Source organism: Octopus bimaculoides, chromosome 1, assembly GCF_001194135.2.
Source record: "Octopus bimaculoides isolate UCB-OBI-ISO-001 chromosome 1, ASM119413v2, whole genome shotgun sequence".
Lineage (NCBI taxonomy): Eukaryota > Metazoa > Mollusca > Cephalopoda > Octopoda > Octopodidae > Octopus > Octopus bimaculoides.
The window spans coordinates 95,889,185-95,902,790 of record NC_068981.1 but is presented as its reverse complement, the minus strand read 5'-3'; the positions used below and the strand labels follow the sequence as shown (position 1 = coordinate 95,902,790).

Genomic DNA, 13,606 nt, shown 5'->3' with positions numbered 1-13,606 from the left:
ACGAGGCCCTTCTCCCTCTGATAAAACCATTTTAAAAACTGAAGCCTTTAAACGTTGGTAATACTAGAAACGCAACACGAAGCTGCATTATACACCACTAATCCACAATATCGTCACACTTTACTTACACTAAGAAGTTTTGTGCAACAACAAGCAAAAATCACTATAGTAATTCATGTTTGTCACAATGCAGTATTTCATTAAACTCATATGACTATAATAAAAAAAAAAAACACATCAAAAATGGTTTCAGGAGACGAATATTCACGTTTTCAAAAAAAAAAAACTAAGTCACATATTATCATTTATTCAGAGATTCCGTAATTTTCATCTGACATGATCGTGAAAATATGTAATTAAAGCATAAAACTTTTCGTGCTGCATGTCAGAACCAGCCAATTTTTTTCCAATGAATAATTTAATTAAAAAAACCAAGTGTAAGAGGAGAAAAAAAAAACAAGGTGAAAATAGAGAGCAGATATAGAATTTTCCTGTCTTGGATTTATTTTTTTAGTCTAAAAGTAATTTAAACTTGAAATTGTTACTTGACTGTTCTTACCGTTTTTTAAATGTATGCCGAAGTTTCTGTTGTAGAATAGCTGCATCTTAATGACATTGGATAAACCATTAAGCAAAATAAGCACGTGCTTAGACCATCAAAGGAGGGTGAAGGGGACACCGCAGAAATGGTAAATAATTAACGGCACAAAAGAAATCACCTTAAACTTCCTAAAATAATATTCGAAGTGGTTTATATGATCGGAAATAAAATTTCGTAGTGTTCATGGTGTCATAGTGAGGATCTCATCAGTCTTCGCAGTTAAAAACGTTGGAGAAACTTTTAAATTTAAATAAAATGGAAGTATACAAAAATAAACATTATTTTCTATCTTTTAGTTCTACTTCATTTTGAAAACTAGATATTTATTCTCTGCTCTATTATTGTTTATATTTTGAATTACATACGTTTGTGGGTACCAAACTCTTTTAAGTGTTTAAGGCCTTTGTGAGTCTTAATTCCGGCTCTGCTGATTCTATTAATCTCTACAAGCTAAAATAGGCAATTGATTTCTCCTCTCTGTATGTTATGCCCTTACAAAACATGGACAAATACACATTAACCCTTTGAGCGCAAAAAGCGGATTTATCAGCTCAAAATTTCATGACCGTTAACTGCAGAAATGGGTTTCCTCCACAGCTTTGAAACAAAACTCTCTTTATGCTGCAGGAAGCGGAGGCACACCCAGTGACATTTTTTACAGAGACAATTTTTCAATCTTTTTTTTACATATTTCTTTAAATATATCTTAACAGAGCAAGAATAAAATACTTTTAGTGTAGGATATAAAAACCGTACCTACAAGAGACACTGGAAAAGTTATAATGGAATTGAAGGTTTAGATACCTGTGGAGTATCTCCTTCTCCCATTATAATTATTTTGTAGTTTCAAGGAACTGGAACGGGTCGCCGATTTGTGCGAAGCGATGTGATGAGAATGGCTCCTTAGTACATCACACAGTTAATACAATAAATAGAGATAGAACAATGCATATATGTGCCAGAATAAGAAACACAACCGGGTAGAATGTTTAAGAGAAGATTTATTGATATGTTAACAGTGATTGTGTGTGCGTCATATATACAGAATAATAGATAGAGAGATGTTGACGTTAGGACGAATGGTAGAGACGGAGATGGAGGTCGCTGAATGCTATTAGACGAAGTTTATGAGTATCCACGTGGCTGCTGTTGTGTTGTCGCTGGAACTGGCGGTGTCTTGTGTGGTCAGTGGCTAGACATCGAGACGAGGAAAAGTAAGTTTTTTTATAAGGATTTGTAGGCTCAGCTGAGGTAGAAAACAGGCTGTCATACGTGACCTTATTTGGAGGCTGCGACTGGTTGGGTTGCATATTGGTGCGCGATAGAGCAAGAGACAAATTGCACCAATACCAACCAATCAGAATAGTGGACACAACAGGGTCCAAAATGTGGCCATGGGCTAGCTGTTATCTACTACGTTTGTATGTATATATGTAATAGAGAGGAGAGGAATTTCACTCAAATGTACGCTACAAAGTATTGCAAAAGCAAAAAAATATCACTTCTATTTGGGGTGGATTATTCTTTTACTTGTTTCAGTCATTTGACTGATGACATGCTAGAGCACCGCCTTAAAGAGTTTTAGTCTAAGAATTCGATCCCAGGACTTATTCTATCGACCTCTGAACCGAACTGCTAAGTTACGGGGATATAAACACACCAACGATTGCCAAGCGATGGTGGGGGCACAAACACAGACACAAAGATGCACACGCACACACACACACACACACACACACACACACACACACACACACACACATATATATACGACGGGCTTCTTTCAGTTTCCGCCTACCAAACCCACTCATAAGGCTTTGGTCAGTCCGAGGCTACAGTAGAAGACACTTTCCCATAGTTCCATGCTGTGGGACTGAACACGGAATTATGTGGTTCGGAAGCAAGCTTCTAACCACACAGCACATGAAATTTAATTACACAGTCAAAAAGTTAAAGGACACAGTTGTACAATAATTACAAATATTTGTTTTGTTTCGTTTTTTTCACTAATTCTCTTTTTCTTTCAGCAACAATTTTTGTCCCCTTTTATACTGTTTCTGTATATTGTTTGTGGACTGATTTTTCTAAAGATTGTTTCTCTTTTCACATCCTATTTTCCGTTTCCCAATAACGTCAGTCTACATTATACTCACACCCTTGTGTTTCTTTTTCCCGAAAAAGGTGTTTCTGACAAAAAAAATTTTTTTTAATTGATAACCTGTATCAACGATCGTTTTTAATATATCTGAGTGTTGCATGCATACATACATACATTTGAGAAATCTTTTACCTGAAATTCCTGCACCCCAAAGTGTTCTGGATTTCGGATGTTGTCGAATTTTGGAATATCTTTATATTTGCATCAAGTAAGGTCTTCAGATGTATGTGTTTAGGGTCTAGAACGAACAACAGAAAAGTTGAGAATTGTTGTTGCTGTTGCTATTTCGCCTCTGGTCAACCCTGATCCAACAAACTTAGCTGAAAAGCATTCCCTCTGTGAAAATGCACACTTTTGGGGGGGGGGGGAATAATTTCAAATTTACATTACCTCACATATCCTTCTTTTCTCAGACAATTATGTGTAATTTGAAAGAGGTTTGGTTGTTACTTCTAGTAGATCAATCAATCTGTTCAAGCTTCTTTACTTTATTGGAAGGATTTTTGCTAATTTTTTTTACCCCTGATGTCAGTTGCATTTTAATGCCTCATCACAGTACTCTGCAATCCCATTAAACTTCATTAGCTTCACTGGAGGAAAATGTATTTATGTCCAAATTATGGTTGCTTTTGAGTACACACATAATAGCTTTGGGTGGTTTGATTTTGTATGAATGTAAAAGGCAAATGATTTTTCTGCTAGGTGTGAGGAGAAACCAGAGCATCGGTTTTATGAGAATGTAAGATGAGATGTTATATAGTTTCTTGAGAATGAATGAGTTGGGGTTTAGTTTCAGTATAACTTCAAGGATTGTCGTTCACAGGTGAATGCTATGATGCTAAATGAATCTATAAACTTCAAATGGATTTTGGCTAATGACAAGCTTATGAGCTGTCTCTCTCCACCTGTTCCAGATGAAAGTTGCATTTCAAATTCCTTGAGATTTTTGATTAGCAGTTTAATTATATAATCTTTTCTACTATAGGCACAAGGCATGAAATTTGGTGGCAAGGGATAATTTAATTACATTGACCCCAGTGTTCCACTGGTACTTCTGTTAATGACCTCAAAAGGATGAAAGGCAAAGTCAACCTTGGTGGAATTTGAACCCAGAACATAAAGCTGGAAGAAATGCCACCAAGCATTTTGTTTTGTGAAGTAACAATTCCACCAGCTCACAGCTGTAATTTAATTACATAATACAAGGAACCATAAGACTGGTGCTTATCCGTTTTCTGTAGAATGAAGCAACTGAGCAATTTTTCTTTCTCAGAATAGGATACTAGTCTAATAAAAGTAATTTCCTTTGTGGGAAGAATTGAACTTGGAAGTGCAGCATAAACATTCAAGTGTATCAAAATTACCAGTCTAAGAGGATCTGTAAAGGTCATAGGTACAATTCCAAACTTCTCAACACCATAATAAATCATTTGTCAATGTAGCCTCTGCGTTGTTGCTCAATCTTCTAGAAATGACCATTGTTGTTGTTGCACTCCGTTGCTTACGACATCGAGGGTTCCAGTTGATCCGATCAACGAACAGCCTGCTCGTGAAATTAACATGCAAGTGACTGAGCACTCCACAGACACGTGTACCCTTAACGTAGTTCCCGGGGATATTCAGCGTGATACAGTGTGACAAGGCTGACCCTTTGAATTACAGGCACAACAGAAACAGGAAGAAAGAGTGAGAGAAAGTTGTGGTGAAAGAGTACAGCAGGGTTCGCCACCATCCCCTGCCGGAACCTTGTGGAGCTTTTAGGTGTTTTCGCTCAATAAACACTCACAACGCCCGGTCTGGGAATTGAAACCGCGAGTCTGCTGCCCTAACCACTGGGCCATTGCGCTTCCACAGAAATGCCCATTAAATCTCCTTGAAACTAAACTTTACCATCTTAGAATGAACACGTAGATAATGTCCGAGTTATGATGATAGATCCTTTGTTGGTTTTAATGAACTAGCCCCACGTTAAATCAACATATAAATAACTGAGCATTCAACAGATACTTGTAACCTTAATGTAAATTTTCAGGCTGAAGCAGTGTGAAACAATGTGACAAAGCTAAATCTTTGAATTACAAGTATGATCCAAACAACAGCCTAGGTATCCACAGTTTTTGTCAACCAAATTTCATTCATAAGGCTTAGATTAATCTAAGGCTGTGGTAAAAGACACTTGTGCAAGATTCCACACATCAGCATTAAATCTAAAACTTCAGGGTTGTGAGGCGAACAACTTAACTACTCAACAATGCCTGCATGTGGGGTACACTATTACTGGAAAAAAAAAAGACAGATGGATGATGGTGACTTGAATACCTTTAATTATTAGTCTACTTAATCATGGCTTAGCTAGAGCTAAACAATGACAATAATAACAACAATAACAGTTTTGTCCTTGTCTAAAGGGAAAAATAATTCCACTGGTACACCTATTTAGAGCTAGATTCAAAGGACCATTAATAACTGTTATGAAGATACATCAATGCCATGCCAATGATATATGAACCCAAAACTTTTTCCACTAATTATTCAAGTGCAGTTCTTCCCAACCCTAGGGTTCCACAAGAAATATTTATTAATAACTAATTTTTTACAAGTGCATTTTAGAGTAATTTTTTGTGTTTAATCTTATATTCATAATTTTTATTATATACACATAATATACTTCACATCTCATGATCTGTAGGTAGTAAAGAAACCCTGCTGAGAAAATGAGCTTTTGATGGGAAATTGTAGGAAAATTTGGTCTACACAAGGTCTTAGTTAAAATATTTTACACTGATGGATTTAGCACTGTTAAACTTTTCAAAGACAGTTTTATGATTTGTATAATCATTTACAAAATCTAGTTTGTTGAGAGAGAAATAAAAAATACAGCAATTTCTGTATAGCAGTTCACTGAGACATGATATGTACTTCAAACCACTGCACTTGCCATCATTAAAGTGTGACAATGCTGATGCCCCACCTTCCAGGGTTTTAACAGTCTATATCAAAACTCAGTCCTAGTAGATTGGAACTTCTTTTATCAACCATTGAATAACAAAAGGCACAATCAACTTGGGTAGGGTTTGAACTCAGAGCATTAAAGGAGTAATCAAATGTCGCATCTTGTCTGATGTTCTACTAATTTTACTTGTTTCAGTCAGTAGACTGTGGTCATGCTGGGGCACTGCCTTGAAGAATTTTAGTCAAATGAATCAAGTTTTTAAAGTATAGGTACTTATTCTCTCAGTCACTTTTGCTGAACTGCTAAGTTACAGGGATGTAAACACACCAACACCAGTTGTCAAGTAATAGGTGTGGGAACAAACAAAGACACACACACACACACACACATATATTATATATATATATATATATATATATAAAGAGAGAGAGAGATACACAACAGGCTTCTTTCAGTTTCTGTCTACTAAATCCACTCAAGTCTTTGGTTGGCTTGAAGCTATAGTAGGAGACACTTGCCCAAGATGCTATGCAGTGGGATTAAATCCGGAACCATATCGTTGGGAAGCAAACTTCTTACCAAACAGCCATGCCTGCACCTATAAATACATTTATTCAAAATAATTTTCTCTAGTACATCAAAATGCTGACATCTGAATACACCACATACCACAAGACCATACTTGTATATAATAACAGCATGTGTGTTGACAGCCGGTTAAAGGTTGGACTGTTGAAATATGAAATAAGTTGGATTACTTCCATTTCTGAGTATTTCCAGTCAATTCTGTAAAGCATGTAACTTGAGAACTTCATGAGGCCAGCAACCCTTAAAATTCCACTAATTTTCTGTTTTTAAAAGAACAGCTAGTTACTGGCCTCATAGATCCATTACATACAATGCAGCTGAACCTAAATAAGTCTCAAATTGTCTTCAACTGACATGTCTACAGAATAATTGGTTTTGTGTGATTGTATATCCATTTATCATTTCTCTTTTACACTTGAACTTTTCCCCACTGAGTGTGAAACCAGTCCAGGGTTTCTACAGAGTTGTTAAATTCTTATTACTATTGCTGTTGCTGTCATTCACCATTGTTATTCATGATTGACAGACTTGTTAGAGCAGCAGACAAAATGCCTTGCAATATTTGTTCTGGCTCTTCACATCTGTAGTTCAAATCTCGCCAAGGTCAACTACATTTTTCATCCTTCTAGGGCATTGAGTTAATCAACTTACCTTACCTCCAAAATATAAAAAATAAAAAATAAATTTTAAAAAGTAAAACAAAATCTTGGCTTCATGCCTCTGTTAGAAAATATTGTTATTCTTGTTATCATTCTTATTCTTAATTGGTGAGCTGGCAGAAACGTTAGCACGCCGGGTGAAATGCTTAGCGGTATTTCGTCTGCTGTTACGTTCTGAGTTCAAATTCCGCCGTGATTGACTTTGCCTTTCATCCTTTCGGGGTCGATAAATTAAGTACCAGTTATGCACTGGGGTCGATGCAATCGACTTAATCCGTTTATCTGTCCTTGTTTGTCCTCTCTGTGTGTAGCCCCTAGTGGGCAGTAAAGAAGTAATTCTTATTCTTAATTGGCAAGATCATTAAAACATTGGACAAAATGCCTCATTACATTCTGAATTCAAATCCTGCAAAAGTCAACTTTGCTCTTCATCCTTCTGTTGGTGAGGTGGGGATAAAATGAACTACTAGTTATGTATGATACTTAACCAGGTTGATTTATTCAGCTACACAGCTCTCTTGAATTTCTGACTTTGTGCTTATATATGAAATTATTATTATTTGCTGAGATCAAATTTTCTTTCATCCTTGTGAGGTTGATAAAATAAAGTACCAGGATCAATGTAAATCAACTTACAACTCCCACCAGACTCAAGCAGATCAGTAGAGAAGACTTACAGAGCCTAATAGGTAAGCTAGTGATTGAAAAGAATGTTTGTTTACTCTCTTATACTCTTTTACTTGTTTCAGTCATTTGACTGCTACCATGCTGGAGCATTGCTATATTTTTTAAGCCTAGTACTTATTCTATCAGACTCGTTTGCTGAACTGCTAAGTTGGGATGTAAACACACCAACACTGGACATCAAGCAGTGATGGAGGACAAACACAGACACACACACAGACATACACACGGCGAACTGGCAGAAACGTTAGCACACCGGGCGAAATGCTTAGCGGTATTTCGTCTGCCGCTACGTTCCGAGTTCAAATTCCACCGAGGTTGACTTTGCCTTTCATCCTTTCGGGGTCAATTAAATAAGTACCAGTTACGCACTGGTATATAATCGACTTAATCGGTTTGTCTGTCCTTGTTTGTCCCCTCTGTGTGTAGCCCCTTGTGGGTAGTAAAGAAATAACACACACACACATACACGACAGGCTTCTCTCAGTTTCCATCTACCAAATCCACTCACAAGACTTTGGTAGGCCCAAAGCTAGCTATAGTAGACTGCACTTGCCCAAGGTGCCATGCAATTGGACTGAACCTAGAACCTAGAACCATGTCGTTAGGAAGCAAGCTTCTTACCAGTCATGCCAGTTTTTTTTTTTTTTTTGCTTTTTTTGCTTTTTCTTTTACTTTAAAACTTAGAGATGTTAGAAGCAAACAAGAAGTATACAAAGGAACATAAATGACATCAGCACCATTTTATAAGGAAATGAATATATGCAACTAAATTGTAGCTGGATGGTAGAGGTGCTATTAACAATAACATAGATATATAGTAATCATTACTTTTATTCAATTCATATGTTAGTATCAAAAGTACTGACAGAACAGAGTTTATCTTACATCACTTACACAATAAGTAACAAAAGGCACAAGACAAGAGGTAAACTCTAATGTGGTCACTTTAACTTACTAGAAACAGTCAAATTTCTCAGCTAAAAATTTGTCTTTTTAGAAAAAATACATTAGATCATGTATCACCAGATACACATTGCCATGTAAAAAGAGATAGGATGGTTATGGCATAGAAAGCCTGTGATCATAGGTCCACCCAATAAAAGCTAACCTGGAGCTAGACAATAGCAACGTAACAAAATGTGTAGTATAAAATATCACAAAGCACATATTTCATTAGTTGCGTGTACAAAAGGCCTACATCAGAAATAATTAAATTCAACTTTTGTAAACATTTTGTTACTTTCGTTGTTTTACTCTGATTAAACAAATTCATGATGAAAGATCATTCCATCTCAAAATATATTATCCAATGTGTCATTCGTTTTTTTTTATATTGGCAGAGTTTGATTTGAAGAAAATTTGACTGTTATTTCTAGCACATCAAATGACAACAGTCTCCCTACTTGCAGTTACTTGTAACCATTGTATGTTGAGGTACCTCTGGAAGAGAGAAAGAGAGTATGTATGTATACATACATATATGTTAATGTGTATATGTATAAGAATGTGTGTATGCATGTGTATGCTTATAATTAAAGTGTGTAAATGTAAAGGTAGTTATGTGTGTATAAGTATATATATGGATATATGTAAATGGGAAAATAAATGTAATGTAATATGAGTGTATGTTTGTGAAAGAATTCATGTACATGCGTGTTTAAGATATGTAATGTAATTCAGTCAGTGTTTAGTATGAGACATACACCTTGCAATACCCAATGGCTGATATGTTCTGTTGTAGCCAGATCTGCCTCAAATATAAGGCCAACACCCATGGCATTACGACGTTGAGACGTAACATATACAGGCGTCCTGATAGTGTTCTGAAACAAAATGAGAAGCTCGTTATTCATCATCATCATCAACAACACAATCACCATCATTATAATTCTCATCATCATTATAAATTCCATCATTATCAATGCAACCAACAACAACACAACCATTGTCTTCATCGGCATCATCATCATCATCATCATCATAATACAGCCATCAGCATTGTAGATTTTGTCACCAACTTACCATCATCAACACGAACATCCTCACAAAATCATCGCCACCACCACCATCATCATCATTATCATCATCATCATCACTATCAAAACAATTACCGCAATCCTCGTAATTAGTTTGTTAAACAACATAGATCAATGATAGTCCTAACTGATGTAATGATTCATGTATTAATCTAGCAGATAATTAGTGCAGCATTGTCCTTTTGATAAATCTTACTTCTAACAAGGAGTGGCTGTGTGGTAAGTAGCTTCCTTACCAACCACATGGTTCTGGGTTCATTCCCACTGTGTGGCACCTTGGGCAAGTGTCTTCTACTGTAGCCTCGAGCCGACCAAAGCCTTGTGAGTGGATTTGGTAGACGGAAACTGAAAGAAGCCTGTCGTATATATGTATATGTATATATGTGTGTGTATGTGTTTGTGTGTCTGTGTTTGTCCCCCCAACATTGCTTGACAACCGATGGTAGTGTGTTTACGTCCCCGTAACTTAGCGGTTCGGCAAAAGTGACCGATAGAATAAGTACTAGGCATCTAAAAAATAAGTCCTGGGGTCGATTTTCTCGACTAAAGGCGGTGCCCCAGCATGGCCGCAGTCAAATGACTGAAACAAGTAAAAGAGTAAAAGAGATATCTGGGAAGTCTCGGTGTCATAAACAGCAGAAACTTAAACTTCTGCAATGAGAATTGTTTTGCTGCCTTGTTGTACTGGTTACTAAAATCCTCTCATGGGTCACTAACGGAAAATTGAATGCCAGCGGTGGTGGTGGTGGTGGCAGTGGCGGTGGCAGTGGTGGTGGTGGTGGCGGCGGTGGTAGCAGCAGCAGTGACAGCAGCATCAAAGATATCTAAAACTATCTTCAATGCTTCTTTTGAAACGATAGGAACACTCAATCAAAACAACATTGATTGTTGTATTTACTTAGCTCCAGGTTGGTCCAGTTCTAGCAAGTCAATGATCAAAAGCATTACAGCCATGACTCTGCTGGGGTTTCCCCCACCCCCGAGTGTAGCAGCCTCAAAGACAACATAATCCAAGTCATTCTTTTCCAAAATGGTTGTGTGAGCTGAAAAGAGTTTGACTGCTATTTCCAAACAGTTTAGCAATCATCTAGAACAGGGGTTCTCAGCCATTTTTTAACTATGGACCCCTTTGATTGCTATTTTATTCTGGTGGACCCCTATCACCATTCAGTGTTTAAAAACTAGTTTTATAGAATGCTATTTATTAATGTTTTCACACATTAACTTGTGTAGGTTGAACCATGTAAAATGTTAGAGAAAGAAACTTGTTTCTTGCAATACATACATCATCATCATCATCGTTTAACGTCCGCTTTCCATGCTAGCATGAGTTGGACGATTTGACTGAGGATTGGCAAGCCAGAAGGCTGCACCAGGCTCCAATCTGATCTGGCAGAGTTTCTACAGCTGGATGCCCTTCCTAATGCTAACCACTCCGAGAATGTAGTGGGTGCTTTTACGTGCCACCGACACAAGGGCCAGTCACACGGTACTGGCAATGGCCACACTCAAAAGGGTGTTTTTTTATGTGCCACCTGCACGGGAGCCAGTCCAGTGGCATTGGCAATGACCTCACTCGAATTATTTTCTAACGTGCCACCAGCACAAGTGCTAGAAGGCAACGCTGGTAACGATTACGCGCTAATGGTGCTATTTGCGGGCCACTATCACGGAAGCCAGACAGCTGCTCTGGCAATGAACATGCTCGACAGTGCTGTTAGTGCTTCACTGGCGCGGTGACCAGACATCAAGTATGGTTCAATTACGATTTCACTTGCCCCAACAGGTCTTTTCAAGCAGAGTTTAGTGTTCAAAAGCAAGATTTTGTCAGAGGCCCTTGAAAATCCTAGTGGATCCTTAATTTACTATTTTGTTGTGTGGACCCCTAAAAATCTTATATGGACCCCGGTAGAGAACCACTGATCTAGAAGATCACTTATTGGTTTGAAACAACATTGATAAGACTTAAAGACGATATATTTCTTCGCCCCTTTTTAAATGAGTTAAAGGATTATCAATACATAGCTATATCTAATTCTATAATGGTCATCAAACAGCAGGATCAAAACATAAAGTTTAAAAGATAAAACAAAGATAGTGAGCTGGTTCAAACAGATGTTCCAGTCTAATTGTATTTACTTTCAACTCACTCCTATGAGACTGAATTTCCCCTTTGAGTCTCCAAGATTGATAGAATGAGAACTAGCAATATTCTGACTCAATTCAATTGACTTAACAATATGCAAAATGAAGAGAATGAATCAATGCCATAATGGGTTGGATGGTTCTGTAAATAGACATTATTATATGGTGTGATTTGATATCAAGTGTTCTTACTATCAAATGTTTCAATAAATGATTTTTAAAAATATGATGTAATAATGTAATATATCTTCTCAGACGTTTTACCTGCAGATATATCAATAGCTTACCTGTAATTTTAACTTGTGACTTTCAATAGGAATAATCTTCAAAAGAGGTAATTCTTGTACCAATTGTTTAGGTTTTTGACGAATAAGGCATCCCTTCTCTAGATCCCAGCCTGCGCCTTCCAGATAAAGTCCATATACATAACAACCTGTGGATAACAGTTGGATAAATGACAGAAAATTAAATTTTTTTATGTAAAGAGAGAAACATTTTCTGTGAAAAGTTCTAAAATATTCTGCTATAACTGACAAGCACTCCTCAACAACTTCGTGGCCTTCTCTCCTCTGTCAAGTTTCCAGATTATCCTTACAGTTTCAGCCAGTTACACTTGAGACTGTTCAAATCTGGTTGGCCCCAAAAATCTAAGCTAAGACTATTAAATAGTTTGGGAGAAAACAAGCGAATGCATATGACAACAAAGACAAAAAAAAAAACCAAGAGAAAATGTTGATAATCTGTAAACTTGACTGAGGAGAGAAGCCATGAATGATCCATTCTTATTTTCTCCTGTCCGTCTTTTTGTTGTTTTTCTTGTCCATCTTTGTATTGTCTATCTGTCCAGATGTTTTATTGTCATCTGTTGCATTCTTGTTCCATTTTTTGGATTTATATATACATATAGTGGCATACGTACACTCTTGCTCACCTTGTAAGTAAATATGTATCTAAATTCTGTATGACTCTTTTACTCTTTCTTTTAGTCCCCCTCATACTTTCTTTCTTTCCTCTTTTTTTTTCTCACTCACCCTCTCTCACATTTCTTGGCCTTCTCTTTTTTTAATCTACCTACTTTTCCTCGTTTATCTCCCTTGTACCTTCTCTACATCCTTTTGACTTTCTTTCTCGTTGTCCCCCTAATTCTTCAATCCTTCTGCCCCCTACCTCTCTTCTTTCCTTCCACACGACCAGTGTTCAGCCAAGCATGATCTTTCTTTCTTGGCTCGACTGCCATCTACAAAGCATCTCTTATATTCCTGTCTCGTGACTTTCATCTCTTATGTTCATCTCCTATGTTCCTGCCTCAAGGCTTTCATTCTACACACATCAGCTTAACTTGATTCGTTTCTATTAGCCAACAGACATCTGTTGTTATTTTCTTGTTGTTTGTATTTGTAATTGTGTGACATTTTCTCTGTTTTTTTGTTTGTTTTTTATTATTTAGCCTTTGTTGTCGTACACATTTGCTTGCTTTCTCCCCAAATATTTAATAGTCTTAGCTTAGATTTTTGGGGCCAGCCAGATTTGAACAGTCCCAAGTGTGACTGGCCAAAACTGTAAGGATAATCTGGAAACTTGACAGAGGAGAGAAGGTCACGAATGACCCGTACTTGTTTTTTCCTGTCTGTCTTTGTATCATCTATCTGTCCAGATGTTTTATTGTTGTCTGTTGCATTCTTGTTTCATTTTTTAGATTTATATATACATACAGTGGCATACGTACACTTACCTTGTAAGTATATATATATATATATATATATATATATATATATATAT

General features: G+C 36.9%; 1 protein-coding gene across 2 annotated transcripts in view; it reads right to left on the bottom strand.

The window, feature by feature from the left end:
* Positions 1 to 8,459: 8,459 nt before the first annotated feature.
* The window catches only part of LOC106876022 (dynein axonemal heavy chain 10), a 187,264-nt gene continuing 182,117 nt past the window's right edge, over positions 8,460 to 13,606 (bottom strand). For both annotated transcript variants that reach the window (XM_052968399.1, XM_014924396.2), the window contains 2 exons: positions 12,115 to 12,260; positions 8,460 to 9,469 (listed from right to left, as the gene is read on the bottom strand). In XM_052968399.1, coding sequence (XP_052824359.1) covers positions 9,323 to 9,469; positions 12,115 to 12,260 — 293 coding nt within the window. In that variant the 3' untranslated portion in view covers positions 8,460 to 9,322. The remainder of the gene's footprint in view (positions 9,470 to 12,114; positions 12,261 to 13,606) is intronic.